The sequence below is a fragment of the Tenebrio molitor genome, chromosome 7 (assembly GCF_963966145.1).
Source record: "Tenebrio molitor chromosome 7, icTenMoli1.1, whole genome shotgun sequence".
NCBI classification, from domain to species: Eukaryota; Metazoa; Arthropoda; class Insecta; order Coleoptera; family Tenebrionidae; genus Tenebrio; species Tenebrio molitor.
Genome location: NC_091052.1, coordinates 15178933 through 15206056, shown reverse-complemented (window position 1 = coordinate 15206056; position 27124 = coordinate 15178933). Strand labels below are relative to the sequence as shown.

Sequence of the window (27124 nt, the reverse complement as noted above, 5' to 3'; positions counted from 1 at the left end):
GGCCGCCTTTAGTAATGACCGGCAACTTTAGTGCTACATGTTGCCAATTGTTGACTTGGTGTAAGGCCGCCTTTAGATTACCCAATTCAAACTGGATTTATAGTTGACTCAAGTTGCAAAAAACCACTTTGCTTTTGCAACAGCACTTTTACGGCATTAGTTATTTGAAATTACTTTAAAACTGTACTTATGTGGAAAATATTCAATCCAAACTATGATTTTCTGGTCCCTTTGTGCGTTTATTTGGTTTAAAAATATTGAAAAAATGCTGTTGCAAATGCCAAGTGGTTTTTTGCAACTTGAGTCAACTTTAAACTCGGTACAGGTTGCAAAGACACACTTGTCATTTGCAACAGCATTTTTTTCATATTTCTGAACCAAATAAAGGCACAAAGGGACCAGAAAATCATAGTTTGGGTTGAATATTTTCCAAATAAGTACAGTTTTAAAGTAATTTCAAATGCCTAATGCCATAAAAGTGCTGTTGCAAATGACAAGTGTGTCTTTGCAACCTGTACCGAGTTTACTTATTTTTTGTTCGACAGTGTCATTGCCATCAGAATTTGAGAATTTTCTCTTGTGTGAACGGATTTTGACAAATGTCAAAACGAAACGTCAAGCTAATTTAAAGATTTTAAGTGATTTGGGGCTCGTCGAACAAAAAAATGTTGAAAATATCAAAATTTGTGACAAATTCGGTTGTTTTAAATTTATTTATTGATACAGAGACACATACGAACACATAGAATGAATCAGTCATAAATGCCATAAACATTTTACATAAGGAATTGTCCGTTACAGATCCTGTAGAGTAATTAATGCCCAACACCCATCCATTTGTACTAAACAGTATTAAATGTTTATAATTAGAAGAATACAAGGCCGGATTGATATTAATTGCCCGAACAGGATTCGCAAAAATACTAAAATTAGGATAATACACAATTTGCGTTTAACTAAACACTTTAAAATAAATCACAGAGTAGCAAGAAAAAAATAAATTAATGATCGATCGGTGGTTATGTAGTAAGGATTCTTTCAATAGACTCTAGAAAATTTCCACACGTAGAAAGGCCTCTGGGAGTGCTCCACGTGCCCCAGCTTGGCCGGAGGCACCGGATTGTGGATCATATTCCTGGGCGATTGCATCCTCCTCAACTTCTTAATCCTCTAAAAACGTGAAACAATCCGTCAAGACCCTCCGACATCCGCCAGAAGCTACCAATGCATCACCCTGTGTATATTCTAGCGTGTTTAATGCGAATGGCGTGACACTAAGAGTGCGTATACATGTGCATGCGTGAGTTACGAAGCGTTAGATGCGGTTGAACCGTCGCTGCGCTGCGGTGCGAACGAAGCAGACCGTCTTTAATGAAATCGATTATTGCACCTTTGCCCTGCGCTTTCTGCAGACGCATTTGCGTCGCCCTTGCGTTAACCTGCGACGATATGCAAGCGGATCGGGGTTCAGCATGAAGGGGACATTGTTAGTTCCGAGGGTTCTACCTACAGTCAGACTGTTCCTCTCTTCGGAAGGTGAGGGCTCGCTGCGGCCGGTCTTTTCCTGCTTGCTGGAGTTCTCCGGTTTTGTCCTGTTCAACAGGCTGACGACCGAACTGCAATAAGTACCACCTTGGTAAATTGTCAAAGAGACGGGAACAAGACTAACCTCTTTGCTTCAGAGCAGTAGTACAGGACAAGGTACCGTCGGGTGCAAGGAGATCTGCAACACTCGTCGACGATTTGGCGGCGGAACCTGTTCCGAGCTAAAAAAAAAAGATACATTTTGGCTGAGGATTCGAAAGTACTGGGTACTGCTTGCAAAAAAATTAAGTGGGGTCTTGTGTCTTTATCTGATAATCTGAGGACTATGTTGTCTGATGAGTCAAAAAAATCACATTTCGTTTTTTCAAAATTGTGCAAAATTCGGTATCTACGTACCATTTCCAAAAAGTGATTTATAAAATAATGCTGTTGCTTTCTTTGACGGATTTAAATCTAGTTTTAAATAATTCTAAAAAATGTAAGAGGAATTATTTTTTGTATTATTCAAGTTGAAAAAAAAAAAACGATACTATTGGGTGATTCAAAATGCTTGTGGATAAGTATGGCAACATTGGCAACTATGTACGAAAATTTATGTGGCAACTGTGTGAGTAGGATAGAGTTGACAGTTCATAGTCGCGTAATTTTGAAAATTGTTAAAGCAATGTGCAATGGTATAAAAAATCAAATGCACGCTTATGAAATGTCACACAAATGTCAACTCTACCCCACCCACACAGTTGCCACATAAATTTTCGTTCATAGTTGACATACTTATCCACAATCATTTTGAATCACCCAATACTTGCAAAAATATACAGGTGTCCCCAAAAAAAAGACGAGTCCATAGCTCCCTTATTTATCGGACGATTTTAATTATCTATACACCAAATTAAATGGTTGTGAGTAGGCTATAAAATGGTCTACTAAATTCACGTAAAGCCCCAACGACTTCGAGGTTAAACTGTCAAAATTGTCTGTCATACTGTCAAACTTTTTTTTAGTAATTCCGATAGAGAATTTTATTCTGAAAACAACAATGTATCACAAGTATAACCTCAAAGTAAAAAGAAATTAAAAAAATAAAACAATTTTTGGAAACAAATGACGAACACCGAGCGAGAACCTTTCAAAATGCATCGCATTAATTACAATGTAATAACCAAATTCAGTTGGCTGGAAAAACAAATGACAAATAATAACATGTGGGATTGCGCAGAACGTAGTTTTAGCGTAGACGATAGTAGCGTTTTTAAATATTTTTTTTTTAATTTTTGGTATGTAAGTTAGGTATACTTGTGATACATTATTCATAGTAAAAGCTATTTATGCACCAAGGGCGTAATCATTCGGTGACGCCGTGGTGCATACAAGATTTTATTTTTCACTATACGTGTTCTTTAAAAAAAAAAAATTGGCATCTTTGCAATTATGAATTGATAAGGGCGTTATGAATTCATTACGCCCGTTTATTCTTATTACGCCCGCTTATTCTTATTACGTTCTGTTTTATTCCCCGGTTGTTATGGACATGTTTACGTATTTCGTATCCTAGGAGTTATCATGCAATTATACTAAAGTGAAAAATAAAAAAAAAATATGTATTCCCATTTGAAAAAGAATATTTTGACAGTGTGGCCTTGAAGCCCTTGGGGCTATACGTAAATTTATTAGACCTTTTTGTAGCCTATTACCCTGTATATACCTATATTTTGTTTTTTAACTTCCAGACTTGTTTAGTTGGTTAACCTGAGTAAAATGTCAAAAATGGTTCGCAGGAATCAAGCACCATATGACGTGGAAAATTTGATTTAAAGATTTTGGAAGATTTGGTACCATTTGTAAAATCAATGTGGTCTAAGTTTTTATCAGAGGAATCAATTCCACCAATGAAGTTTCTAGAATATCATAAAAGAAATCAAGCAGTTACACAGAGAATTTTGGACTAAAAAAATTATACGGATTGATTCGACAAAACACGGTACCATTTGCAAAATCCAAAAAAATTACATTTATCAGCGAAACCTGCTCTACAATAGTACAATTAAAAATTCCTAATAAAAATTCCTAATATTTAATATAAATGTGGAAGATGATTAAAAAATTGAGACATTTTAAATTTGGTAGGTACTACATAGCAAAAAAATTGTCTTTCATTAAATTATTAAAACAAATTTCAAAATGATTCTAAAACTTCATTTTTGGGAGGTAATTATAAAAAATTGAGACAAAATGATTGCAATAATTTTATTTGGTTGGAACTGTACAAGATTTGGTACCACTTGCAAAACAACGAATTGATGTTCTTGTCGAATTTATTTCGTTGATTAAACCAAATGAAATTCCAGACGTACGTTTTCAAAAAAAACAAGGAAACGATATGGAGTGTTTTGAAAACAGAGTAGGTACCACTTAGAAAATAACAGTGAAAAAGTGTTTTCGTGTATTTATCAACGAAATCTGCCCTGGAATTAAATTTAGAAGAATGAAAAATCATTTTGAGAGGTTAACAAAAAAAATCGAGATAAATTTTCTAATCTGGTACTATTTGCAAAAAACAATCATGTCTTGTGCCTTGATCTCTGAACTGAAAGAAGCCTTGACTTTTTTGTCACTTATTACAATAACAAAAATTTTAAAAAGCGGAATAAATAAAATAATATCTCTACCTATATACAGGATAACTAAAAATTGACATACACTTTTATTTATCAATCGTTGACAAAATTTGACAGCTTGAAGTACTGTAGTATTTTAGTCTTTCCAGTGCTGAACTAGGTATATTTGACGTGTTAAAATTTAAACGGCATTGTATTTTCTACGACAAAAATCTTAAAATGCGACGGTACCACTTGCAATTTTCATCTCAACAGGTACCATTATCGGGTGTTACGCTTTTACCATGGATAAGAAACGCAAAATAGTACCTAATCTGTATATTCGGTACCAAAAATAAATAAAGTACGACTTGGTACTACTTTAAATTTTCTTCAGAAAGCGTACACTTCAGAATGTCGCGCTTGTCCCACTGCCAAGAAAAATAAAGTAGTACCGTTTGTGGGCGTAGGAAAATTCCAAAATGAAGTCGTACCGTGTCTCTAAAAATAAATCGCCTCGTCTCGCTCGTTTAGAAGACGACTTGAGCATAATTAATACGAAAATCACGTCCCGGTACTAACTGTACTCACCATAGGTCGGATTGTTGTAAATGGAACACAATTCAGTCAACGTCCTGACCAATTTCTTGCCGCAAAAGTACTCCTTCGAGTCTATGTTCGCCGAAATCTGTCCAATCGCGGCGACCAAACACAACATCTTGATCCACCCTTTTGGCACATTCATCATTGACCTGCAACGACGTTCTACTTGGAGCAAGTAATTTATACCCTCGGTGTTAAGTTTCGAATAAGTGTTAGGTTACCATGGAACCCATACAATATTCCATACAACATCTACGCTCGGTTTAATTGTTAATTTGTCGGTTATTGAAGAATGTGTATCGCTATGGGAACTTTTCATTGTGGAAACACTTGTTTCCAGGAAAATGGATATCTCATTATGTTTGGCGGCTAATTGAAAAACCATTCGAATTTACAGTGACTCCTTAAAACGTCAACTGGGACGCGGAAACGGCAATGCTGATTGAATAATTCTTAAGCTACCTACGGATCAACCAGTAGGAGTGATTTGTTGCTTTATTAGATGATGCGATGTCTGAGACGATCTCGTATAATTTGCATCTAGTTAAAACGAAAAGTCGATCGGACCTTGGAATATTTGAAAATTTGTTAAAAATGTGGTTTTGTGCGAATCGTAAACACGATTAAACGTGGATAAACACCGCTCGTGGGATAATAAAAATTTCCAGTTTATTTATTTTGGTTAAATCGTCTCTAAAATCGCGACTTTGCTACAATCTGGACCGCTTACCGGTTCGGTGGATCCACTCAAAGCAGAATAGCGTCAACACCTAACGGCATTACAGCTCAAGACCACCTTCACGAATAACGCACTGACCATCACTGACAAAAGAACCCAACGACGGTTTCAATTTTGCATGGAAATTAAGGGTGAGTTGGTGGGTCCGCTGCACTCGACTAATCACCCGATTTATAAATAGCTGAACTCTTCAAGAATGGTACAAAATTAGTGTGGCATTTTATAAATGAATGATTAGAAAGTGGTGATAGTACTCGTTTATCTACAAGATTTATGAAATAGTGTCTTATTTACTTAACCTTTCGGACAACTGTTTTCCATCATTTTTACTTGTTGTACCTGCGTCCTTCGACACATCTTCGTGTTTATTTTCTTGGCGGCGTCGAGTCGATTTGGGGCGGGTACCACGCCTCGCCCTCGTGCCCCCAAAACTGCTACCACATCGTAGTACTACGAGCGATAACGACGACAAAAATATTTATCGAATCGCTCCGAAGATATTCCGATAAACTTTATTGTTGGTTCCAGTGAATCACGTCGTGCTGGAATTGATAATTGATAGTCGATGGTTTCGTCATGATTGCTGGATGCTCTTCCGGGCTTAAGCGTTATCTCGAAGCTTTCTGCAGATACGTCAGCTTGAATTGGGTCAGGGACCATGTCCGAATGCTGGGTGAGGGTCATTCAAAGTGCAATTTTCCTACACCAACGCCGAGTTGTCGATGTTTATTACCATCAGGAGGCCAGACATCTCGACCTGAAAAGACAGACACGTTGATAAAAACGATTTGAAAACACATTCTTTGCCGGCTTACGCAACACGAGGCTTGTTCCAGATCGAGAGGTTTGATAGGGAACAGGACGCGCAAACGGAACAGGATGACTCTTCAAAATGAGTGTGGCCAAGAAGAGTAATTAGCACTGGAAGATTTTGATTTAAATTTTAAAAACTAAGAGCTATAAATAAGACGATTCACTTTTTTCGAGTCATTAAAATGCCAAGCAGATGAACTTTGATACGGCGGATTTATGACAAATATGCTGGCTAGACAGCAAGATCTCCAGATTTGTTGCCATGCGACCTTGTGGAGTGGCTCTGGAGATATTTTTAGTAAAAGATTATGGAAAAAGTCCAAATCGAAGAACGAAACAGATTATGTATTTGGTCTAGGCAAACTAAAAAATTTGGCAAAATTTTTGAAAAAAAAAAATCAGTTCGAGGGGTAAAATAAAACGGTTTTTTGCTCGACACTGTCAGAATTTGAGAATTTTCTCCTGTGTGAACGGATTTTGATAAATTTGATAACTTGTCAAAACGAAACGTCAAGCTAATTTTAAACATTTTCAGCGATTTGGAGCCTTTAAGGGGCTCGTCGAACAAAAAACCGTTGTATTCAACTCGTTCTTGTGTAAATTGGGCTTTTTTTGGCACTCGTGGACCTTTAAAACTCTCGTTTCACTCGAGTTTTAAACTGGCCTACTCATGCCAAAAAAAGCCCAAATTACACACGAACTCGTTAAATAAACTACTAAAGTCCATTCAAAAATCAAAAAACCACCAACGTCGCATTTTCCTCGATAATTACTATCGGCAACGCTGTTTAGTGTAAATTTTGGTCAGAATTGTAATTTTGAGGTTAAGTGTTTATTAAATGTGTTGTTGTTCTGGACATGTTTAATTAAAAAAATAAGAATCAATAAATAAATGAAACGTGCTGCTAATAAAACAATATGAACGGAAGTCAAAGCAATGGAATTTTATTTTGAATCAAATAAATGTCATAATTTTATAGTTACCAACATAGTATGAAAAAATATCTACCTAGGGTTTTTTAAATTTTACCAACCTAAAGCAACAGGTGGTGGTTTTTTGATTTTTGAATGGACTTTACATATTATTTGACACTATTCTAGCTGACAGTTTAAAAATTTATTTTATACTCCTATTTTCATTTTCCAAATGCCCTCTTCTTGATTTATCTTGATTGAGACTTTGCATTAAATAAATATTCACTACGTGCTTACTTATAGTCCATTTTTTTAATAATTAATTGTCAGCGTCAAAATATAGTTAAAGACCAAACTGTATATTAAAAATCATTGACTTTTGGTCCAGTTCTATCTCAATTTCACCCTAGATTTCCCCTAGATCATTATTGAGGTTAGGTTGCATATGTTTATGAGTGTAAGACACGTGTTTAATTAAAATTTAAATTGTCAAATGTGACAATCGGTGACAATTTCAAAAGTCAATGTTTTAAACGTGATTTATAAAATTCACTGTTTCGAATTTTCTGCCAACCTGACAACACTTTGACAATTGATTATTAAAAAAACAGACTTTACACTCATTCCCTACAACCTACAATACTTAACGACAACGTCAATCAATGCAAAGTAGGGTTAGAAACAGATAAGGGTCATTTCACATTAAAAGTGACGTTCATGTTGCACTTTTTTTGCTCCCAGTAGTACGCGCGGTTGTCAGTGTCAAGCCATCAAAAATCGGAAATTCCTCCAGTTGTACCATTTTAAAATAAAATTCAGTATTACCAACTCAAACAGTCCTTCTTGATTAAAATTAGTATATTAAATAGAGTTGGCTCCATCCTGGTTCCTAAGAGGGTTTGTCCGATGGTTAATTGGCTGGACTGTTATTGTCAAAATTGTTATTATCTGCGTTTAAATAAAATTGCTCATTAACAAAATGTCTCTAGAAAGAAAATAAAATGTATAATCTGTTTCAAAATCAAAAATCCACCAACAGTGCATTCTACCTCGAAAATACATCCGACAACGTCGCCGACTTTTGTTTTTAGTGTGTCTGCAAGTGTTAGAAAAAAGTGGGGTTATGAGAGAAAACTGTTGGACACTCGTTTTGGTCGTAGTTCATCGTGTTTTTTATTCTCATTTTATGATTTCACTCAAAAAGTATAATATGGTAGCTAAAAGCTTTTTGTACATAATAATTATTTTGTGTTTCGTAAATTAACTCAAAAGTTCAATATCAAATTTTGGCGGGAGGTTGAGCCAAATTAGACTTTTTCTAGGGATTTCTTTTTTTCTGCCAACATAATTCAACAGGTGGTGGATTATTGATTTTGAAACAGATTATAAATATTATGTTAACTATTTAGATTTGCTTGCATTTACTTCACAAAGTCTGTGGCAACCAGGCTGCCAACTTAAATTTAACTCTCAAAAACTCCCCTAGGAACCAGGATCGAGCCTAGAGTAAGGCAACCCTGCGATATGACATTTGGTGGAGGAAATCTGCCCGGACAAAATATTCCAGTGGCGTGGCAAAACCAGTCAGCGGAGAACAGCGATCACAGTAACAATCAGCTGATTTTTAATCTCTTGAACACCCTATTTTACGAAAGATGGACTCGTCCGACTGTTTTCGGTCTACGCACACCCCCACCAAATGTCATATCTCGGGCCGGCCTTACTCTACTTTCTCTTATATACTGTCGCGAGCAAAAAAAACTAGTCGTCAAAATCATGCTTTGACGCAATAGAAAATGCTCCATTGTAAAAACGGTCGTAAATATCATAACCTATCATCATGTTGTATGACATTAATTGACACTGATTAATTAATTCATTTTTTGACACTTTGTTGACATGGGCATAATCAGGCAGGGACCAGAATTTTTGCTCGCGACAGTACAGTCGAATGCAAAACATTTTGGTCGTCAATTTCACTAAAAAATTATTCGCTTATGTCAGAATTTTGTAATTTACACTGTGTAATCAAGGCTTATTGTCATCAAAAAGTCAAAAATAATTTAAACGTCAATTAGTAGCATCATGAGCCAGACATCGCTGCGCCAATGTCACAATTAACGTCAAATAAATAATGTAAAGGGAAATATCGATTTGAAATTGAGTATTTCAAAGTTTGTCAAAAAATGACATTGACGACCAAAATATTTTGCATCGTAAAATTTTTGAAAAATATTTGAATAATTTAAAAGATGCAATTTAATATGACAAATAAAAGAAGTGGTGAACAAATTATAGTCGTTTTCAACGACATCCGTGCTGTCAGTGTCATTTTTAATATGTTGCAGTAGATTGTACACAAAAATTCATAACCAGTCTTCAGAGTATAAGCAAATCCTAGTTAAAAAAATGTCAAATAAAAAACTGAGGTTATGGTAAAATAAAATTTGTATTTCGTGAAACATCAACAACAAACAATATGTAAAACTCAATCTTCAAAATAGGGGAATCGTGGGAATCCGAATCAGACTACATATTTTGTTTGATTTGTCGGATATTATAGATAATAATTTGAATTTGTCAATTTGTCGTGTCAAGGTAAATTGTCAAATTAGGAAATTCAAAATTACTAAGCTGAAACAGCAAGTGATGCCAACATACTGCCATAATAACAGCACGGATGTCATTGAAAACGACTATACATACAGTCGCGGACAAAAAAAGTAGGACAAGTCTTATTAAGAAATTTAGCCAAAATTGAGTTGAGTAAACCGGGGTTACTATAATAAATATAGTATATAACGGTATTAGGCCGATATGGGTTATATAACAGACATGGTTGAGGTATTGTAAAATCGAGGCGGAGCCGAGATTTTATTATCAACCGAGTCTGTTATATCCATATTGGCCGTATGTTGTTTTATAGTTTTCTTTATACCAATAATACTCAACATTTAACGATGATTTATTTGTAAGACTGACATTTCTCTTTACTTCAAAAATTAAATTTAGTTGTCATCTATGCCGTAACCGTAGCAACGGTAGCAAAAATAACGGCCTCGGTCTGATAATTTTGAATAACGGCCTAGTCTGTTATAGGTATCATATCAATCAAGCATTGAGTACTGATAAATCCTAATAACAGTATGGTATAAAGAAAAATAAATATTTTCATAATAACGATAGAAAGGGCAAGCAAATTTACGTTAGCGAAAAAACATTGTCCTTAATTGTTATTAAAGTTGGCGCTGGAACTGAAGCGGTAGGTATTTTTGAATCTATACACTTATTTGTGTATAAATTAATGTTACAAAATGCTATCAATGGAGTCAAACGAAGGGCCTGTTTCTGCTTAGAACAAAATGGTGAACGCTTTCGGCATCTGTTGTAACATTGTTTAATAAAATAAACATTACCATTGTAATTTTTCGCTTAGGGCCAGTTTCACAATAAACTTAATGTCGACTTTATCTTAACGTGACTTTAATGGATTGTTTCAACAATTTATGTTTCTATGGTAAATGGTAAACTTTAATGTTAAAGTAACTTTAGGGTGATTATGAAATTGGGGGTTAATCCCTTAACTCCTTAATTCGCCATTTTCTTTTTTACAATTGTCATTACATAAATGTGACTTTTGCCGCGATAGTTCAAAATTAGACATGTGTTGACAGTTCCAGCGCCAACTCTAATAACAAATTAAATGGATCGCCCGATATTTATCACATTTGTCAGGCCATAGAGATTGACGAATTAAAAAAAAAAAAAAAACATTGACAGCTGTCAAACTGTTGCATCAATGACTTTCCTAACTCTGATTCTTTTTACATTCGATTTCACGGTACTTCGACGAGCGACGGTTTGTTTAAAAATGTTTACATACAACAGAAGTAAGGAGTTGAAAAAATTGATTTTGCAATAATTCGCCAGGTTATGCATCTAGCCTAGCCAACAAGAATATATTAAAACCCTGTAAAAAAATTTAAAGAAATCCAGAAGCTGTCTACGATTTGCCAGGACGAGGAGATCCAGAAACCGCGCCATTCCGCATGTTGTGGAACATTGTCGCAACTCCTCCGATAACACAAATATTATTTTTTAGCGCTGATAATAAACACCGCCTCTAACATATCAGTTGCTGCAAGAGTTTGCTAATCGCCCTCGCACTATCTCATTGTTTACTCGAGGCGATCGCTTCGCCACAAAAATTATCTCCGCGAACTTGGTCCTCCTTTCGGATCCGGTGCATCTCTCACGCTCCCAAACCATGGCGGCACCCTTACGTGGAACCCACGAGACCGCTCCTGATCGTACTCACGAGAATAAACTCTGACCGTGTGGGGCGACGCTATAAATAAATAAATGATATTTTTTAAACAATGTCGACAGCTTCATCGAAGGTGAATCCGTCGATTTCCCAAGCGCCGATAAACACGTGTGTGTGTGTGTCAAAATTCGGTGGGATAAGAATCCGGCGACGTGGGAGGTGGACGACAAAAGCACTCATCGAAGAAATTAATTAAACGTTTTAATCTGAAAATTCGCGGTCTGAATCGATACCCAACTCTAATCTAAAGTTTATTGTGCGGTGGAGCTGCTCTTTGAAGCGGAGTTCTGCCTCGGAACAAAGAACCATCAAACGGACCTCACTCAGGTGCTACATATTTTTCGGAAATTATGTAAACTCACGCGGTGTACACGATCAAAGCAGACATAGGTACCAAGTGCGATTCATTTATGTAAACACCGGATTCAAATGATTTACGACCAATGTAATTATATAATCAATTAACAAATTATTTCTGCTGGCCTATATTTAGAACGCGATTACTCGAATCGGTTGTACTGGACGATATCCGGTTGTTAACGCTAAAATTTATCAATTTTTTTTCATTCTCTCCGCTGACAATAAACCCGTCTTGCCACAACAAAACACACACAAAAAATGTCCATCATATCAGCAGAGCGACTGTACTCGTCGCTTTTACTAGAACATAAACCGCATAATGGGTAGGTACATAAAGGCAAGTCTCGTCGACATCTCTTTTATTACACCTAATTGCAGTACTAAATCTGCAAAACAAAGGGCAATAAATTTCAGAAATGATTTACGCTCGATAGGTGGTGGCCAAGATAATCTAGAAAATTTCTTGCTGACAAGCAAGACATAATTAAATTTCTATCTATTAATTATGCCCTTATCAAGTAAATTTCCATAATAGGGGGTAAATATTTATCACGCGCCCCTTAATAGTTTCAGACGCAGTTATCTCCACTACAAGTTGATCGACGCGAACTGATTGGGGTGAAAGGTCGTCCCAGGCGAATTTTCCATTTTCCGGATTTTCTTCGCCGAGATGCAGTTGCAAATGTTGACCTTGCTGTCTGTCAGTCGCAGACTTTATCGCCGCCGCAAATATAGAATATGGGTCGGATTTAAAAAATAAAGCTTGCCGAGGTCGTAAATCTGAGAGATGCGGCGTTCTAATTGTTCGTCTGGATGTTTCCAGTTATTTCCAGGATTTTAATCTGTCGGCGCGTGGTGTAAAGGGGCGCTTTTTCAGTAAACAACCTGCAGGGAAAATATTTACGGATGTAAGAGGGTTTGATTGATCGAGGACACGGTGAGCGGTGGGGTGACGAAATCGGGTCTTAGCTAGACTCGCAATTCAAAAGCAGAAAGTTCTTTGAGAAATTGTAAAAAGATCGAAAATTGGACAAAGCTTCGAGGTTAATAGATTTGAACGTTAATGAAAATGCAGAGCTTGTCACAACAGCACAAATGTTTTTGTAGTATTTTTGAAGCAGGAGGACTCCATTTTTACAAGATTTATCCAGTTCGGAGCCAGATAAGGATGACCTCAGAGATACGAGTACAAATTACAGTTTTTGTACGATTAGAGAATTTTTGCGAAATTCAAGCATTACATGCAAACACTATTTTGTCAATATTGATCAGCAAAATAATTCTAATGGATAAAAAGAGGGTACACTTTACTCTTCCAGAAAATAGACGTGCGGGTGTAGTAACTATCGACTACTAAATATGAAATTATGTAGTAATAGCTTAAACCACGCGCTGCTTAAATTTTGTTCCTATTCTTAGCATAAATTAAAAAAAATGTTTATTCACAATCAGTTAGTAACGTACAGCTTTTCTAACGTCTTAAAGGTTAGAAAGTGAGCGATTACTCATGTACACATCAACCGGTCAGTAATGATGAAAAGAAGAGTCAGTAATGAGTCGTAAGCGGTCACTAATGAAACCCATAACTGACCTGTGGTGGCGCTACTATAGCACCAAACCCGAAAATCTCTGTACGTTTTTCTGATATCGTAATTTGCTTTTCTCAGGTAAGAGATTGAGTGTTAATTTGTGTGCGGATTCCCGCAATTCTGGGGAGGGTACACTCTATTTCACTATGGCACATTTTGTTTGTTAAAAAATGTGAGCAAATGTTAATTTGGTTTGACTTTTGTGAACTAAAATTTAATACAATCTCATTCGTGCGCGCCTACTATGTTTTAATATTTTGCCAAAATAAACGATAATATTACGGAGGCTGTTTTTTTTTTAATTATTACAATGTATCTATGTAGCTTGTTTTATTAAATGATTGATTGTGAATAAAATAGTATACAAACCTCGGCGAAAGTCCATTCTGTGTCTCGAAAACTAGTTCAAAGTTCACCTCGAGGGCAAGCCTCTCGATAAACTATTGTTCTCTCGACAGGAATGGAACACTTTCCTCCTCTAATATACTATTATCTCCCGGTCTGACATCACTTGATTTTTTGTGGCATCATTTTAAGAAGCACAATTCGAACAGAATTTGCTAAAATATCTTATTTTATGCAGTGATCAATAAATACGGCGTGATCAAGGAATCACTGAATCTGTTGGTAACTATAATATAAAAATTTGAATGATTTTGGTAGACTGTAATCTAAACGCATTTCTGGTTGTCAGCTTTGACAGTGTTGACAGACAAATTTGAATAAGTAGGATCATGTCGGTTCTGTTATCGTTCGAAAGAAAATATTTTCAAATACTAAATATGAACGAAAAATACAACGACAGATATACAAATTAATAGAATACCTACTTGGATTCCTGATTTAATTTTTAAATACAAAACACAATGAATGTTTTGTAAAATGTATTTTGGGTTGCATTGTTACCTGGTCAGGTTTGTCATCTTACGTGAATAACCCTGCATAATGAGGAACTTTACACCCTGATTGTATGGAGTAAAGTGGCTTTTTTTTCCTTGGGCAAAAAAACATAGCCAACTCAAGCTTTTATGTCAACTTTTTTTTCCACAGGTAAAAAAGCATAGGTAACTCAACCTTTTATGGTATACTGGGTCACTTATACAGTGTGGAACAAAATGATTATCATCTAGTTAGCTTTGGAATTTCTGCACCGCTCTACTCTTTTTGAAGTTTTGTCAATAAACGTCATCAATCAAATTGACAATTATTACAGTTTATTGAATTGATTTAACAAACCATTAAAATGTGTATCCTGCAAAAAAACACTTTCATTATTGATGAGGCGTATTTCCGATCTCATTCCTTTGAAATAAATCACATTTGTAATTTTCATGTACTTACTTATCGCTGGCCAAAAAAAACTCATAAACAGATGACAGAACAACAGATGCAAAAATTAAAAATTTGAGTTGTGTAAAAATCGCTTTTTTAATAAAGGTTATGTATACATAGGTTTGATTTTTTGTTTGACCAATCAAACGGTACGTTTATGAACACAACCTCAGCAGCAATTGCCCTATCCCGTATCGAAATCCCGTCTCTTATAAACGTTGCGCTATAGTCTTTTTTTGAATTTTGGTTAAACCCATTTTTTTGCATTGACTTTGACACTGACAATAGCGTTTGACGTTGTAGACTTTGATTTCCAATACTAAAATTTTGACTGTACGAGTTTTTTTGACCAGCGATGGTATGTATACCTATTTTGAGGTTGAGGTATGTATTGCATGTAGATTGGCACATCGTATTTTTACAAGGGTAATGCAACGGTGACGAGATGAAGATCATTTTGTTCCACACTGTATTTATTTCATATTGATTTTATTTTTTATCGGAGGTGCAGTTTGTAGCCCTATGGCAAAGCCCGAGGGTCCTACAGAGCACCGAGGGTAACAATCATGCACTCCGAAGGCGCATGTACTATTTTTTGCATGACCCAACAATTTTAATTGAAAAAAGCCGAACGGTTTAATAGTTATTTATTTAATGAGTTTGTGTGTAAATTGGGCTTTTTTTCTCACAAGGGGGCCATTTTTAAACGCGAGTGAAACGAGCGTTTTAAAGGCCCACGAGTGCCAAAAAAGGCTCAATTTACACAAGAAGGCTCAAAACATGTATACAGGGTGTTACTGAAATGCGTGACCAAATTTTAACCACGAGCTATTGGCTTCATGTAGAACTCGGAAAAAATATTTAAAAAATTCTGTCAAAAAATAAAATGACATTTATTTTTTGAGCTACAATTTTTTTTAATTGCTTTTAGTTTTCCACGTTGTCCCACAACCTCGTAGTTAAAATTTCCGCACATTTTAAAAATACACCCTGTTTATTATATTTTATAAAACAGTAGTGCTAGACTTATTTAGAACCTCTGAAGCACCATGCCCTGGGCAGAAGATAACCTTATAAAATGTGTGCTTTCTAATAAGCGTGATTTCAGATTTAAAGAACAAAGTTGTTTTCCAATTATCTGGTTCTTGACAGAGGTCTACACAATTTTTTCCAAATTAAAATCCTCGGAATGACAAGTGAGTGGGAGTTTTCCCCACCCAATCCGTGAAAAACATTTCCCCTTCGTTTTTATGTGTAAAATAAACAGCGAAATATGCCCGCAAGTGTTGAATCCGTCCCTCGTTACGCTCCAAAGTAATGGTAAACACCAAGTGAGCATTAAATTCTCATTTACTCCAGGTGGACCCATTGTGCGAGTCCCCTAACGTGCATAGACACTTTCTTGGAGTACTTATTTCCTACATTTGAGAGATATATAGTGGGTAATTAAAGATGTGGGAGTCGGATCGGGGAAGTTTTTGTTAAAATTTAATATCACCACGACGAGTAAACATGATAAAGCTGTCTGGGGCATTCCAAATAATTATTTCAATAACCGGTGTAAGTGTAAAAGCACTTATAAATTTTGTTATAAATAGCGAGGAAACGCAAGCGCGTGCTTTTTATTCGCTTTCAATTCCACTAACCTACATTTCGTATCAAACAGTTTGGCATCGCTATTTGATAAAGGAAGGCGTTCGGAGCTTTGGGGGTCTGTCAGACTCGCCAGCACAAATTTGACAGTGAACGGGAAGAATCCGATTTTTCGTCGACCGGAATGTGAACGCTCCCCGCTTATTATTGTTTCACTCACAAGGGAAGTGGTGAAAACTTCACAAACAGGTGCGTGTTTTCCCGCTTTTGGTGTTTTCATTATTGCGATGTCGACACGTGTGATTGATGTAGTTTTATTATGATTTGCTAGTTTATTTTCGAGTGTTGTTCTTTCGCACACTTTCCTATTTCCTCCGAGTCGATAAAATTCAATTACATCAATTCGAGGCTCGTTGGGGCTTGTGGCTTTGATCCCAACAAAAGGTCCCGAAAGCGATCGCGACTAATTGGCCCCGAAAAGCAACTTCCTATCTGTGTCCCGATCTTGAAACGCAATAAACGCTCGGACCCGAAAAATGCGAACACCACGACAGATTGTGTACGTTTTTATTCTTCGCAGTTCGTTCATCCAGTCTGCTGATGCGTTCTCTTAGGGCCGAGGTGGTCGTAAACTTCCCTAGGATATCGTAAAGTAATGAAACATAAAACAGTGTGAGTCAAGTCTTGCACATAAATTTGCAAACATAAAATCTTCTGGTATTTACGGCTTCCTTGTTAGATTTTATTGCAACAAATCAATCTCCTCAAACACGCATTAAATTCACCAAACAGATCCTCAAATTCGCTCCTAGCTTGTCAGATCGATCAATCAATACATTATTTTCATACACCCAAACTATTTCTTTTAGTTTTACCATATTTGCGTCGCAATTGTAGTTTCGTTTACATGAACAAGTCGTAAACTTATTAATATAATAATGGATGGTTTTCTTTTTATGAGTATGTAGTAATTTTTCTTTGAAAATAACAATACGAGTTGCGTAGTACATATTTTGTTTCTTTAATACGAAGTTAGCGTGACATCGACGTGTTCGCAAGGTAAGTTCAATCGGTTTTTGAATTTGTACATTTCTTCGGTCTAAAGAAAACAATATGAGACTCACATTGCATGTTATAGATTCAAACAAAAGAAATTTCTTATGAAAAAACGAATTTATCTGGACTCGGCTATCAGTTCGAAAAATCACAGTTGAACTAATTTATTTTTAACTAAATTCACTGAAACGACTGAACTCGTTACTTGCCCAAGAAGCTTTTCAAAATTACAAAATCTTGACTTCAGAATCCAATACCTACCATAATTATTTTATTAAAAGAAAAACCAAGAGATGTTTACTTTGAAAAGTTATTTAAATTGAAAATGAAATGACATTACCATTCTGCTAATTTTCTATTAAATTCAATTCTGACTGCCAAATTTCTTTGTGTGGTGCTTCAAATGTTCTGAATAAGCGTGATTTAGGCTCCAAGCTCCAACCGTTGCGAAAATCTGCAAAAATGCGTTGTTTTATGCAGTGAACACGAATCTATAAGAGAAACTTGGGGGTGGATTCGTTTTAAAACAGGAAACAATAAAATTCACTCCGACATGATCATAACCTCACTTATTCAGGTTATTCAGTGCGGGCGATTACGTCATTTTTAAATGCTCCAATAACAAATTAAAATATATTTGCACTTTATTAATAAATAATACTGTGGCCCCAGGAAACAAATTAGTTATTCAGTTTAGTTTTAACAATTTTTGAATGCAACAAAAAATTCAAAATTTCAATCGATGATGTCAATCGCTTAAAAATAAGACTCTGTACTGTTGATATTTACGTAAATTAGTTCAGATGTTTGTAAAAAATAATATGTAATATCAAAGGTCAAGTCAGGTCGGGTCAGTCAAGTTTTCCAAAATTTAACTCGATCGAAGTTCTAGGAAGTTTAGAGTAGTATTTGTTCGCAGTTGACAGTACTGAATAATGACTTTTGGTGATTATTTCAAAACATTATGTGAAATTTATAAAAACTGTTTTAGTTCCGTCCTTCTGTTTCTTTGTATTCGCATAACTTCGTCTAATGTTTAATGTGAAAGGTACTACACACCAAATTTTATTGTTACACCGCCACACGTTGAAGAATTATGAACCGAATGAGGTTAGGTTTATCTTCCAGATTTTTTTCAAATAAAGTGAATGTTCTCTCGGTTCCTTCCTTCAAACTCGTAAACCATACAAACTAAGACGTTTTTGCAAAATCAATTGGATTTCTGATTTGGAAATGATGGGGGAACCATTTACGTCCGCGCTGTATTAGATTTTTTTTGTAGACTCAAAAAAATTGTCCCCATTTAACGGTAGAAAGAATCTAAGACAGACACCTTAAAAGTGATTGTAAAAATATTCGTATAAATTTAAAATGAATATAGAAAATTATTTGGCAGTCACACTCAGCAATTCATCCTCCACACATTCTTCATTTCGCCTGAATACTGTGCATGACACTATTTATCTAGTTGATGACGCTGAAGAATGTCAATGCTTCGGCTGCTTCAATTCCGCTCAAATTATCTTGTACTACATAATTTAATCAGCGTTTACCCAACTCGACTTGTGTTTCGCGAAGTGGAAGAGTAACAATGACTGTGACTCACATAATCAAATTAAACAGATCGAACATCACGAACTTTGTGATCTGGAATTTACGTAATCGGTGTAAATAAAAAAAAAAGCCTGAGTTATCCGATTTTCACGGCAAGCAGCAAGGACAAACGATTTAATTAACGCAATTAACTCAAGCGAAAAGCTCGTCGAACAAAAGCCAACGAAAAGAATTTTAGCGTCTCTATTATTTGAGAAAGCTCGACGGAAGCCAAATGTAAATATATTCGCGAATAAATAAATCTTCAAAGAAGTCATTAACGAGGGACGAAAATAAATTTGGGTGAAAAATTTTACGCTTAGAAGGGGTAATTTGTGTGTTCACTAAAGTGTAAATCAAAAGCAAATAAACACCAAAATGTCAAATTCATTTAAGACAACAAACCCGGTATGAATTCCCAAATCTCGATTTAATCTTGATTCATTGTGCCAATAATAGTCGGTCTCGTCCACCTCCTCGACTCCATAAAGTACAAAATTAGCAGATTTCGAAAAAATCTAGTGAAATATTGACAAGTATCCTTGCCAGCTCTATCGTAAATAAACATTCGACCCTCTCTTAGCCCGTGATTCATGAATAACAATTCGCACGTTTATGCGTATTTACGTGCCAAAATCAATTTAACGAAGCATATTACTTTGAGCTGGAAATTTATTATAACGTTTGCAATAAAACATTGTCCCATTCATTCGGTTTATTTGAAGCGAATCTGCGGAGAGGCTGACAGACAGCTTGCGTCTGACAGACACTCCTCTTCCTTGGAGCTTGTTGCGCTTTCGCTTGATTTTTGCTTGGGCATAGTCACCTGTTCGAGCTTTTCCGTTTTAACCTCGCTCGGTCAGATGCGCGAATTCAGGTGTTCATAATTCAGAAAGTGGAGCTTTCTCCTCATATTTTATTTATTGTCCGCGGCAACGCTCTTTCGCTGTGATCATAATTTTTCGTAATGGCCCCGTCGAGGCGGATACTTCTCGAAGCGGCGTACACCGCGTTTCACCATTTGACCGACACCGCGCGAAGTGCTTAATCGCCAAGTAGAATTCGTCCAGCTTATCAGGTGTCTCAATCGATGTATCAATTAATATTGGCGCATCGTATATCATTTTTGACGTTTGTTGGTGACGTTGATCCATCGCGCTGTTATTCGTTTCGTTTTTTTCTAATTATCAATTCCGTCCTGTAATGAACAGTCGACATTTCCATTATCCTCGAACCTAGCGCCACATAAACAAACTTCGCTCGACAACAATTTAATGACTTGTCCAACAAGTTTGATTAAAATTTCCGATTTCATTTTTATTTCAGTCTTGACGACAGTCGCAAATGTGAAAAGTTTGGGCTAAATAAAATCTTTCAGATGCGCCGAAAATGAACGCGACTTCGCCGAAATCCTCGCTGGCCAAGCTGGGACTCTACCCCCGCCAGAAGACGCTGAAGGTGATGGTGTTGGGGCAGAGCGGCGTGGGAAAGTCAGGTAACCGATAAAAAATGATCGCGGCGTATTTTTAGAAGTCAAACAAAATCTGTTGTTCTCTTATTGATTGACCGAACTTGTTTGAGTAAATAAGTGGTACACCAGTCAACAAAACGTTTGAGTTCACAAGTATCAATTCTATTTGTTTGGAAAGTTCGCTGCGAACTGTTGGTACGCAGTAAACACGGATTTGTGGCGAACAAATTTTGCATTTTGCAATTGCGCTTGTGTTGCAGCGATGGTTGTCAGGTTCATCACCAAGAGGTACATAGGGGAGTACGACCCCACTCTAGAAAAACTCTATACGTTCCACACTGTGATCGACAACGAGACGGTCTATTTCGACATTTTGGACACCGCGGGACAACCCCATGTGAGTGGCAGCACCATCTTGTCGCAAAATAAAATTCTCGTTTTTATGGAGCTTCTTAATTAATTTCCAACAGCAGCGACTCGAGTGTTTTGTCGGAGTTAATTGATCGCTCAAAGTGAACGCCGCTCACAGTCTATCGTCCAAGGGCGAGACAGGCTCGCAAGTGGCGCAATTAGACTGTGCTGGGACAAGGCAGGTGGTGTAATTACGTCGATACAAGTATTGCACAAATATAATTATTGTTAGGTGAGAGGCGATCAAATATCACAGCCAAATCTCTCCGGTGCTACCCGATAGCAAATTATTGGCCAGGTTTATTATTACCATATTTCAAAATCAGATTTTACGAGGCTATTTCTGCGGGACGCAATAACAATAAATCTAAAAGTGTACAGTTAAAAAATAACAATGGTGCTGTCGTAAAATGATTTGTAAATTTGCACAGTCGAGAATTATGACGAGTTAATCTGCACAAAAATAGATTGCGCGATAGATCACCCCGGAGTCTGATATTACAGATAGACAACCGCTCCAGATGAAGTATCAGGGGATAAGTCGAGTAACGAAGATTTATGACTTCACTAAAAGGAATTATTGAATTTCGAGTCGGGGAACAAAGACAATTATCTGCGAGCTTTCGTCGTGTTGTTGTGACCTGTTCTTTCTCTTGCAGGAGAGCGAGTGTTTGGCCCTCGAAGCCAACATCCGCTGGGCCGAAGCGTTCATCTTGATGTACTCCGTGACGGACAAATGCTCGTTCGACGAATGCTACCGCCTCAAGTTCCTCATCAACTACAACAAGCGAAGACGTCGATTGGGCAGCACCAAAGACGGAATCGGCGACGTCCCCGTCGTCTTGGTCGGCAACAAGATCGACCAGATCGAGGACAGGATGGTCTCTCTGGAGGAGGGCCAGCGGCGCAGCAAAGAAATCGGGTGCGTCTGCTTCCACGAGATCTCGGTCCGCGAGAGCATCGAACAGGTGAGTCGTCTTGACGGACTCCCGGGTTTGACGTCAGCTGTGCAGGTCTGGTCGGTGTTTCGCGACGTTTGTCGCTTCTGGCGGGTCCAGAACAAGAATCCGAAGATGCGGCGCTCGACTAGCGAGAAGGAGCCGACGTCGCCGGACACCGTGCGGTTGTTGTGCTCGGCGGCGGTGTCGCCGAGCAGTCTCCTTCCGAGTTGCAGGCCGTCGGTGATGTTCAGCAGGAGGTGGACCGAAGGAGAGTTGGAGGAGGAGGAGGAGGAAGAGAGTAAGGAGAGTAGCGCGTCGAGTCCGAGCGACTGTGCACCCTTCAGAGAGAGGGCCTCTACTGATGGACATTTGCAACAGAGGCCGTGGAGGTGGAGGTATCCCCCGATCAGCGCCGCCAACTCCACGGGCAGTCAGGAGTTCACCACTGCGAGGGCCGAGAGGAGGATGAGCATTTCGATGAAAGGAAACAACGCCAGCTACTAGTCCGGTTGTTCTTAGCTTCTTTCCGAACACTTCAAGTACACCATCGTGGTTTTAATGTTTGTACATTTGGGACAATAATTTTATGTAATGTTGTATCAGATACTGTTTGTCGCGTCATCGTCAGCGCTCTCCGTGCAAAAAAGTGTGATTGTTTAACCGACTGGTGTACTGACGCCGTCTTGGTACTGTCTGTTGTATGTCTCACACTACATTTTGTCTTGTTGTTGCTGAATTTACACAAAATTGTACCGACTCAAAACTGAGAAACCTTAAGTCTGATCCAACTATCAAAACTACCTAGTACGGTTTTCCTACACCATCGACCACGTTAACTGTGATTACATCTTTACCATATATACCTACATATGTATACGTTATATTTATTGTAATGAATTTTTTAATAAATATTCATTCCATTACACAACTCAATCTAGAGAGTTTTGTTTTTATTTCAATCAACCTCCACGGCATCCATTTTGTTAGCATTTAATTCGACACACACTGTACAACAATTCTCTTTTGTGACAAAAACTAATTAACATTGTAAAATAACGTATGAACAAGCTTTCAAAGCAAGTTTATAGCCAAATTGTTGTAAATAAGATGACTAAATGAATTGATGGATGGCACCCGTGTAATGTTGGTTGCCTATACAAAAAAAAATATATCTAAATTTATGAAAATTGAACAATCGAAAAATGAAAATACAATTTGCCAACTCTTGCATCATTCAATTTTGATGTTTTTTTCTTTTTTGGGCTCAAATACACAAAAAATTCTTGCTGCAGTTGAGTCAGGCTGAGTTGTCTTGTCAGCTCAGCTGTGGCTGTCAGATGTCAAAAGTCTGACACGTCGTTGACGTTTAGTTGTACCAAATATTGAAATTATTGTGTTTTGTTAGTAAAAAGTGTGTTTCTTCAAGGAGAGAGGTATGAAAACGTTTATTATCCAATTCAGTTACAAAAATATGTTCACATGACTTTTGTTCGGGTACAGATTATAACCCCAAAGTTGCGTTGTCGTTCGATGTTTACGCTGATTTTGGGTCGTTTTGCAGGAAAGCTTTGTCCAAAATGACCGCTGTAGAACAGCCTTGTTATACTCTAATAAATGTCGCTACTGACACGGAGCCCTACAATGAAATGCAGTTAAAACTTGACTTGGGTATGTTGCATGCGATACTTGACCCCCCGTTCTATTGTCGCGCTCGTTGCAGAGAAAGGCAACGTCAAACAAAAAGTAGAAGCTCTGAAAAAAACAATTCACATGATTTTGGCCGGCGAACGTCTGCCTCCGGGTCTCCTGATGACGATAATCCGCTACGTCCTTCCCTTACAAGACCACACGGCCAAAAAACTGTTGTTGATCTTCTGGGAGATCGTCCCGAAGACCAGTCCCGACGGTAAACTCCTCCAAGAGATGATCCTAGTTTGCGACGCGTACCGCAAAGACTTGCAACACCCGAACGAGTACTTGCGCGGCTCCACTTTGCGCTTTCTGTGCAAACTCAAAGAACCGGAGCTGTTGGAGCCGCTGATGCCGTCGATCCGCACCTGTCTCGAGCATCGACACTCGTACGTGCGGCGCAACGCCGTCTTGGCGATCTTCACCATCTACCGCAACTTCGAGTTTCTGATTCCCGACGCGCCAGAGTTGATTTCAACTTATTTGGACGGCGAACAGGACATGTCGTGCAAGAGAAACGCGTTCCTGATGTTGTTGCACGCCGACCAGGAGAGGGCGCTGTCGTACCTAGCTTCGTGCTTGGACCAGGTCACTTCTTTCGGCGACATCCTCCAACTCGTGATCGTCGAATTGATCTACAAGGTGTGCCACACCAATCCGTCGGAGCGGTCCAGATTCATCCGATGCATCTACAATTTGCTGAATTCGAGCAGCCCGGCGGTGAGGTACGAAGCAGCGGGCACTCTGGTCACGCTTTCCAGCGCCCCCACCGCCATTAAGGCGGCGGCGAGTTGCTACATCGAGCTCATAATCAAGGAGAGCGACAACAACGTCAAGTTGATCGTTCTGGACCGGTTGATCGCTCTGCGCGAGCATCCGGCCCACGAGAGGGTCCTGCAGGACCTGGTCATGGACATATTGAGAGTCCTGTCCAGTCCGGATCTGGAAGTTCGCAAGAAGACGCTCGCTTTGGCTATGGACTTGGTGTCGTCCAGAAACATCGAGGAGATGGTTTTGGTGCTGAAAAAGGAAGTGGCGAAGACTCACGACGTCGAACACGAAGACACCGGCAAATACAGACAACTGCTAGTGCGCACCCTTCACTCGTGTTGCATCAGATTTCCAGATGTCGCTGCTACTGTCATTCCAGTTCTGGTGGAGTTTTTGTCAGACACCAACGAACTGGCGGCCGCTGACGTACTCATCTTCGTCAGAGAGGCCATACAGAAGTTTGACAACTTGCAACCGCTCATCATCGAGGTGCGAAAGTCACACGTCGTAGCTTTGTCAGTTGATTGTTGACGTGTGGAGTTGTTTTTCAGAAACTACTAGAAGCGTTCTCTAACATAAAATCGGTCAAGATTCATAGAGCCGCGCTCTGGATCTTGGGAGAGTATGCCACGACAATTTCAGATATCCAGGCGGTCCTCAAAGAAATCAATCAGACTCTGGGGGAAGCACCTCTGCTGGAGGCTGAACAACGCTTGGTCGCCGGAGATGCCGAGGAAAACCCACAAATCAATGCGGGACAACCTGCTAGCACACTGGTGACCTCTGACGGGACCTACGCTACACAGTCAGCTTTCAATACGGTGCAGTACGTATTCTTTTGGGTTTTTTAGAGAGGTAGTTTAGGGGCAGAGACTTTCAGGAAAAGTAAGAAAGAGAAGCGACCTCCACTTCGTCAGTATTTGATCGATGGTGATTTCTTCATCGGTGCTTCGGTGGCGTCGACGTTAACCAAACTTGCGTTGCGTTACGGCAACATGGTCAAGCCACAAGAACGCAATCGCTTCGATGCGGAAGTTATGTTGATCATGGCCGGGATTATACATCTGGGAAAGTCGGGTGAGTCGAAACAAACAAGAAATGTTACATGAAGCGTAAAAAAGGCGCACCGGACCTGAAAAAATATGATAAGAGTGTAATTAAGTTTTTATCATCACGACTCATGTTTTGTGGTGGTAGATATCAGTTAGTTTTGGAAGAAACTATTTTTAATGAAAATACAGCACAAAATAAATACACTCGATCGCAAATTGCAGGTTAAAGTTGACAACAGTGACAGCTACACTCTTGATCGGATTGTTATTTAGTTCCCATGTTTTATTCCACGGTGTGTTTGTTACGGACGTCGCAAGGTGGCGTCCATGACGTTTTATTTTATTTGACACTTTTCCGCAGAATCGATCATCTAAATCTGTCTGTGGATAATCTACTTGGCATCGAATCGCGGATGTTTTTCTACTAATGTGTTTGTTTTTTGGGGTGGTTTCGAAAATAGCATCGGATAAAAATATGCACGCGAAAAAAATGTTGGTGTCGATTTGCAGGTTTGCCAACTAAAGCCATCACGAATGACGACAAAGACCACGTCCTGTTCTGCTTGAGGGTCCTGTCGGATCGCAGCCCCTCGGTTATAAAAATCTTCGCGGAGCTGTGCCGCCAAGCCCTCAACGACATGCTGGTGGCGAAGGAATTGGAAGAAGCGCTCAATCAGAAGGCAAAAGAGAAACAAGGCAACGTGATCCAAGCCGACGATCCCATCAGTTTCCTGCAATTGCAGGCGGACAAGTCGGGGGAACTTGGAGAGAACGTGTTCGAGACGTCTCTGTCGCAGGCTTTGGTCGGAGGCCGCACCGGTGGCGGCGAGACTAGCGGCAACGTAAACAAATTGAACAAAGTGACACAGCTGACGGGTTTCTCCGACCCGGTGTACGCCGAAGCGTACGTGCACGTCAACCAGTACGACATAGTCTTGGACGTGTTGATCGTCAACCAGACCAACGACACTCTGCAGAATTGCACTCTCGAGTTGGCGACTCTGGGCGACTTGAAACTGGTCGAGAAGCCCCAACCGGTGGTGCTGGCCCCGAAAGATTTCTGCAACATTAAGGCTAACGTCAAAGTTGCGTCCACCGAGAACGGTATCATCTTCGGGAACATCGTGTACGACGTGACCGGCGCCGCCTCCGACCGCAACGTGGTGGTCTTGGACGACATCCACATCGACATCATGGACTACATAGTACCGGCGACCTGCACCGACACCGAGTTCAGACAGATGTGGGCCGAATTCGAGTGGGAAAACAAAGTATCCGTCAACACCACGCTGACAGATCTCTCCGAGTATCTGAAGCATCTGATAAAGAGCACCAACATGAAGTGTCTCACGCCGGAGAAGGCGCTCTCGGGGCAGTGCGGATTTATGGCGGCGAACATGTACGCCAAGTCGATCTTCGGCGAAGACGCCCTCGCCAATCTGAGCATCGAGAAGCCATTCAACAAACCTGACGCACCAGTCACGGGTCACATCAGGATACGAGCCAAGAGTCAGGTAAGATTCTTATTGGAGCGGAGTCGCAGGTGTGATTTTGTTTTGCAGGGGATGGCGCTCAGTCTCGGAGACAAGATCAACATGACGCAAAAGGGCCAACAGAATAAAGTGAACGCTGCATAATTGTACTGTTATTCCTGAATTTGTATTACCGGAAATAAACAAGTCTTCTTTCTAATCAATGTTTTTATTTCTCATGCCCAAATAAAAGAC

At 38.8% G+C, this 27124-nt stretch overlaps 3 protein-coding genes across 8 annotated transcripts; 2 read left to right on the top strand and 1 right to left on the bottom strand.

Annotated features, from left to right (window-relative positions):
- Positions 1-694: 694 nt before the first annotated feature.
- On the bottom strand, positions 695-6422 carry LOC138135216 (uncharacterized). Of its 2 annotated transcripts, XM_069053894.1 has the most exons (6): positions 6300-6422; positions 5784-6241; positions 4734-4894; positions 1670-1766; positions 1511-1616; positions 695-1170 (listed from the first exon to the last, which is right to left on the bottom strand). In XM_069053894.1, the coding sequence occupies exons 3-6, from the start codon at positions 4888-4890 to the stop codon at positions 1039-1041; spliced, it is 492 nt and encodes a 163-aa protein (XP_068909995.1). In that variant the 5' UTR covers positions 4891-4894; positions 5784-6241; positions 6300-6422; the 3' UTR covers positions 695-1038. The 2 variants fall into 2 exon arrangements, with proteins under 2 accessions (XP_068909995.1, XP_068909994.1); XM_069053893.1 differs by lacking the exons at positions 5784-6241; positions 6300-6422 and adding an exon at positions 5476-5715.
- Positions 6423-16442: 10020 nt separating this feature from the next.
- LOC138134923 (ras-related and estrogen-regulated growth inhibitor) lies at positions 16443-22818 on the top strand. Of its 4 annotated transcripts, XM_069053519.1 has the most exons (5): positions 16446-16662; positions 20389-20557; positions 20794-20930; positions 21604-21912; positions 21958-22818. In XM_069053519.1, the coding sequence occupies exons 2-5, from the start codon at positions 20452-20454 to the stop codon at positions 22387-22389; spliced, it is 984 nt and encodes a 327-aa protein (XP_068909620.1). In that variant the 5' UTR covers positions 16446-16662; positions 20389-20451; the 3' UTR covers positions 22390-22818. The 4 variants fall into 4 exon arrangements, with proteins under 4 accessions (XP_068909619.1, XP_068909618.1, XP_068909620.1 ...); XM_069053518.1 differs by having other exon boundaries at positions 16443-16662; positions 20441-20557; positions 21604-22818; XM_069053517.1 differs by having other exon boundaries at positions 16443-16662; positions 21604-22818.
- A 340-nt stretch (positions 22819-23158) lies between these two features.
- On the top strand, positions 23159-27089 carry betaCOP (coatomer subunit beta). Of its 2 annotated transcripts, none has more exons than XM_069054404.1 (7): positions 23159-23318; positions 23447-23553; positions 23606-24834; positions 24897-25171; positions 25226-25422; positions 25908-26911; positions 26960-27089. In XM_069054404.1, exons 2-7 carry the CDS (start codon positions 23463-23465, stop codon positions 27032-27034), a joined length of 2871 nt encoding a protein of 956 aa, XP_068910505.1. In that variant the 5' UTR covers positions 23159-23318; positions 23447-23462; the 3' UTR covers positions 27035-27089. The 2 variants fall into 2 exon arrangements, with proteins under 2 accessions (XP_068910505.1, XP_068910506.1); XM_069054405.1 differs by having other exon boundaries at positions 23209-23318; positions 23386-23553.
- The last annotated feature ends 35 nt before the right edge of the window (positions 27090-27124 follow it).

Bases quoted from the DNA above. Each gene is read 5' to 3' on its own strand.
- LOC138135216 (XM_069053894.1), bottom strand. From the start codon at position 4,890: ATGATGAATGTGCCAAAAGGGTGGATCAAGATGTTGTGTTTGGTCGCC. The intron at 1,617-1,669 runs GTTAGTCTTGTT...TACTTATTGCAG, and splicing joins TACTGCTCTGAAGCAAAGAG to TTCGGTCGTCAGCCTGTTGA. The intron at 1,171-1,510 runs GTAGGTAGAACC...TCACGTTTTTAG, and splicing joins AAGAGAGGAACAGTCTGACT to AGGATTAAGAAGTTGAGGAG.
- LOC138134923 (XM_069053518.1), top strand. From the start codon at position 20,452: ATGAACGCGACTTCGCCGAAATCCTCGCTGGCCAAGCTGGGACTCTAC. The intron at 20,558-20,793 runs GTAACCGATAAA...CTTGTGTTGCAG, and splicing joins GAGCGGCGTGGGAAAGTCAG to CGATGGTTGTCAGGTTCATC. The intron at 20,931-21,603 runs GTGAGTGGCAGC...TTTCTCTTGCAG, and splicing joins ACACCGCGGGACAACCCCAT to GAGAGCGAGTGTTTGGCCCT.
- betaCOP (XM_069054404.1), top strand. From the start codon at position 23,463: ATGACCGCTGTAGAACAGCCTTGTTATACTCTAATAAATGTCGCTACT. The intron at 24,835-24,896 runs GTGCGAAAGTCA...GTTGTTTTTCAG, and splicing joins TGCAACCGCTCATCATCGAG to AAACTACTAGAAGCGTTCTC. The intron at 26,912-26,959 runs GTAAGATTCTTA...TTTGTTTTGCAG, and splicing joins GGATACGAGCCAAGAGTCAG to GGGATGGCGCTCAGTCTCGG.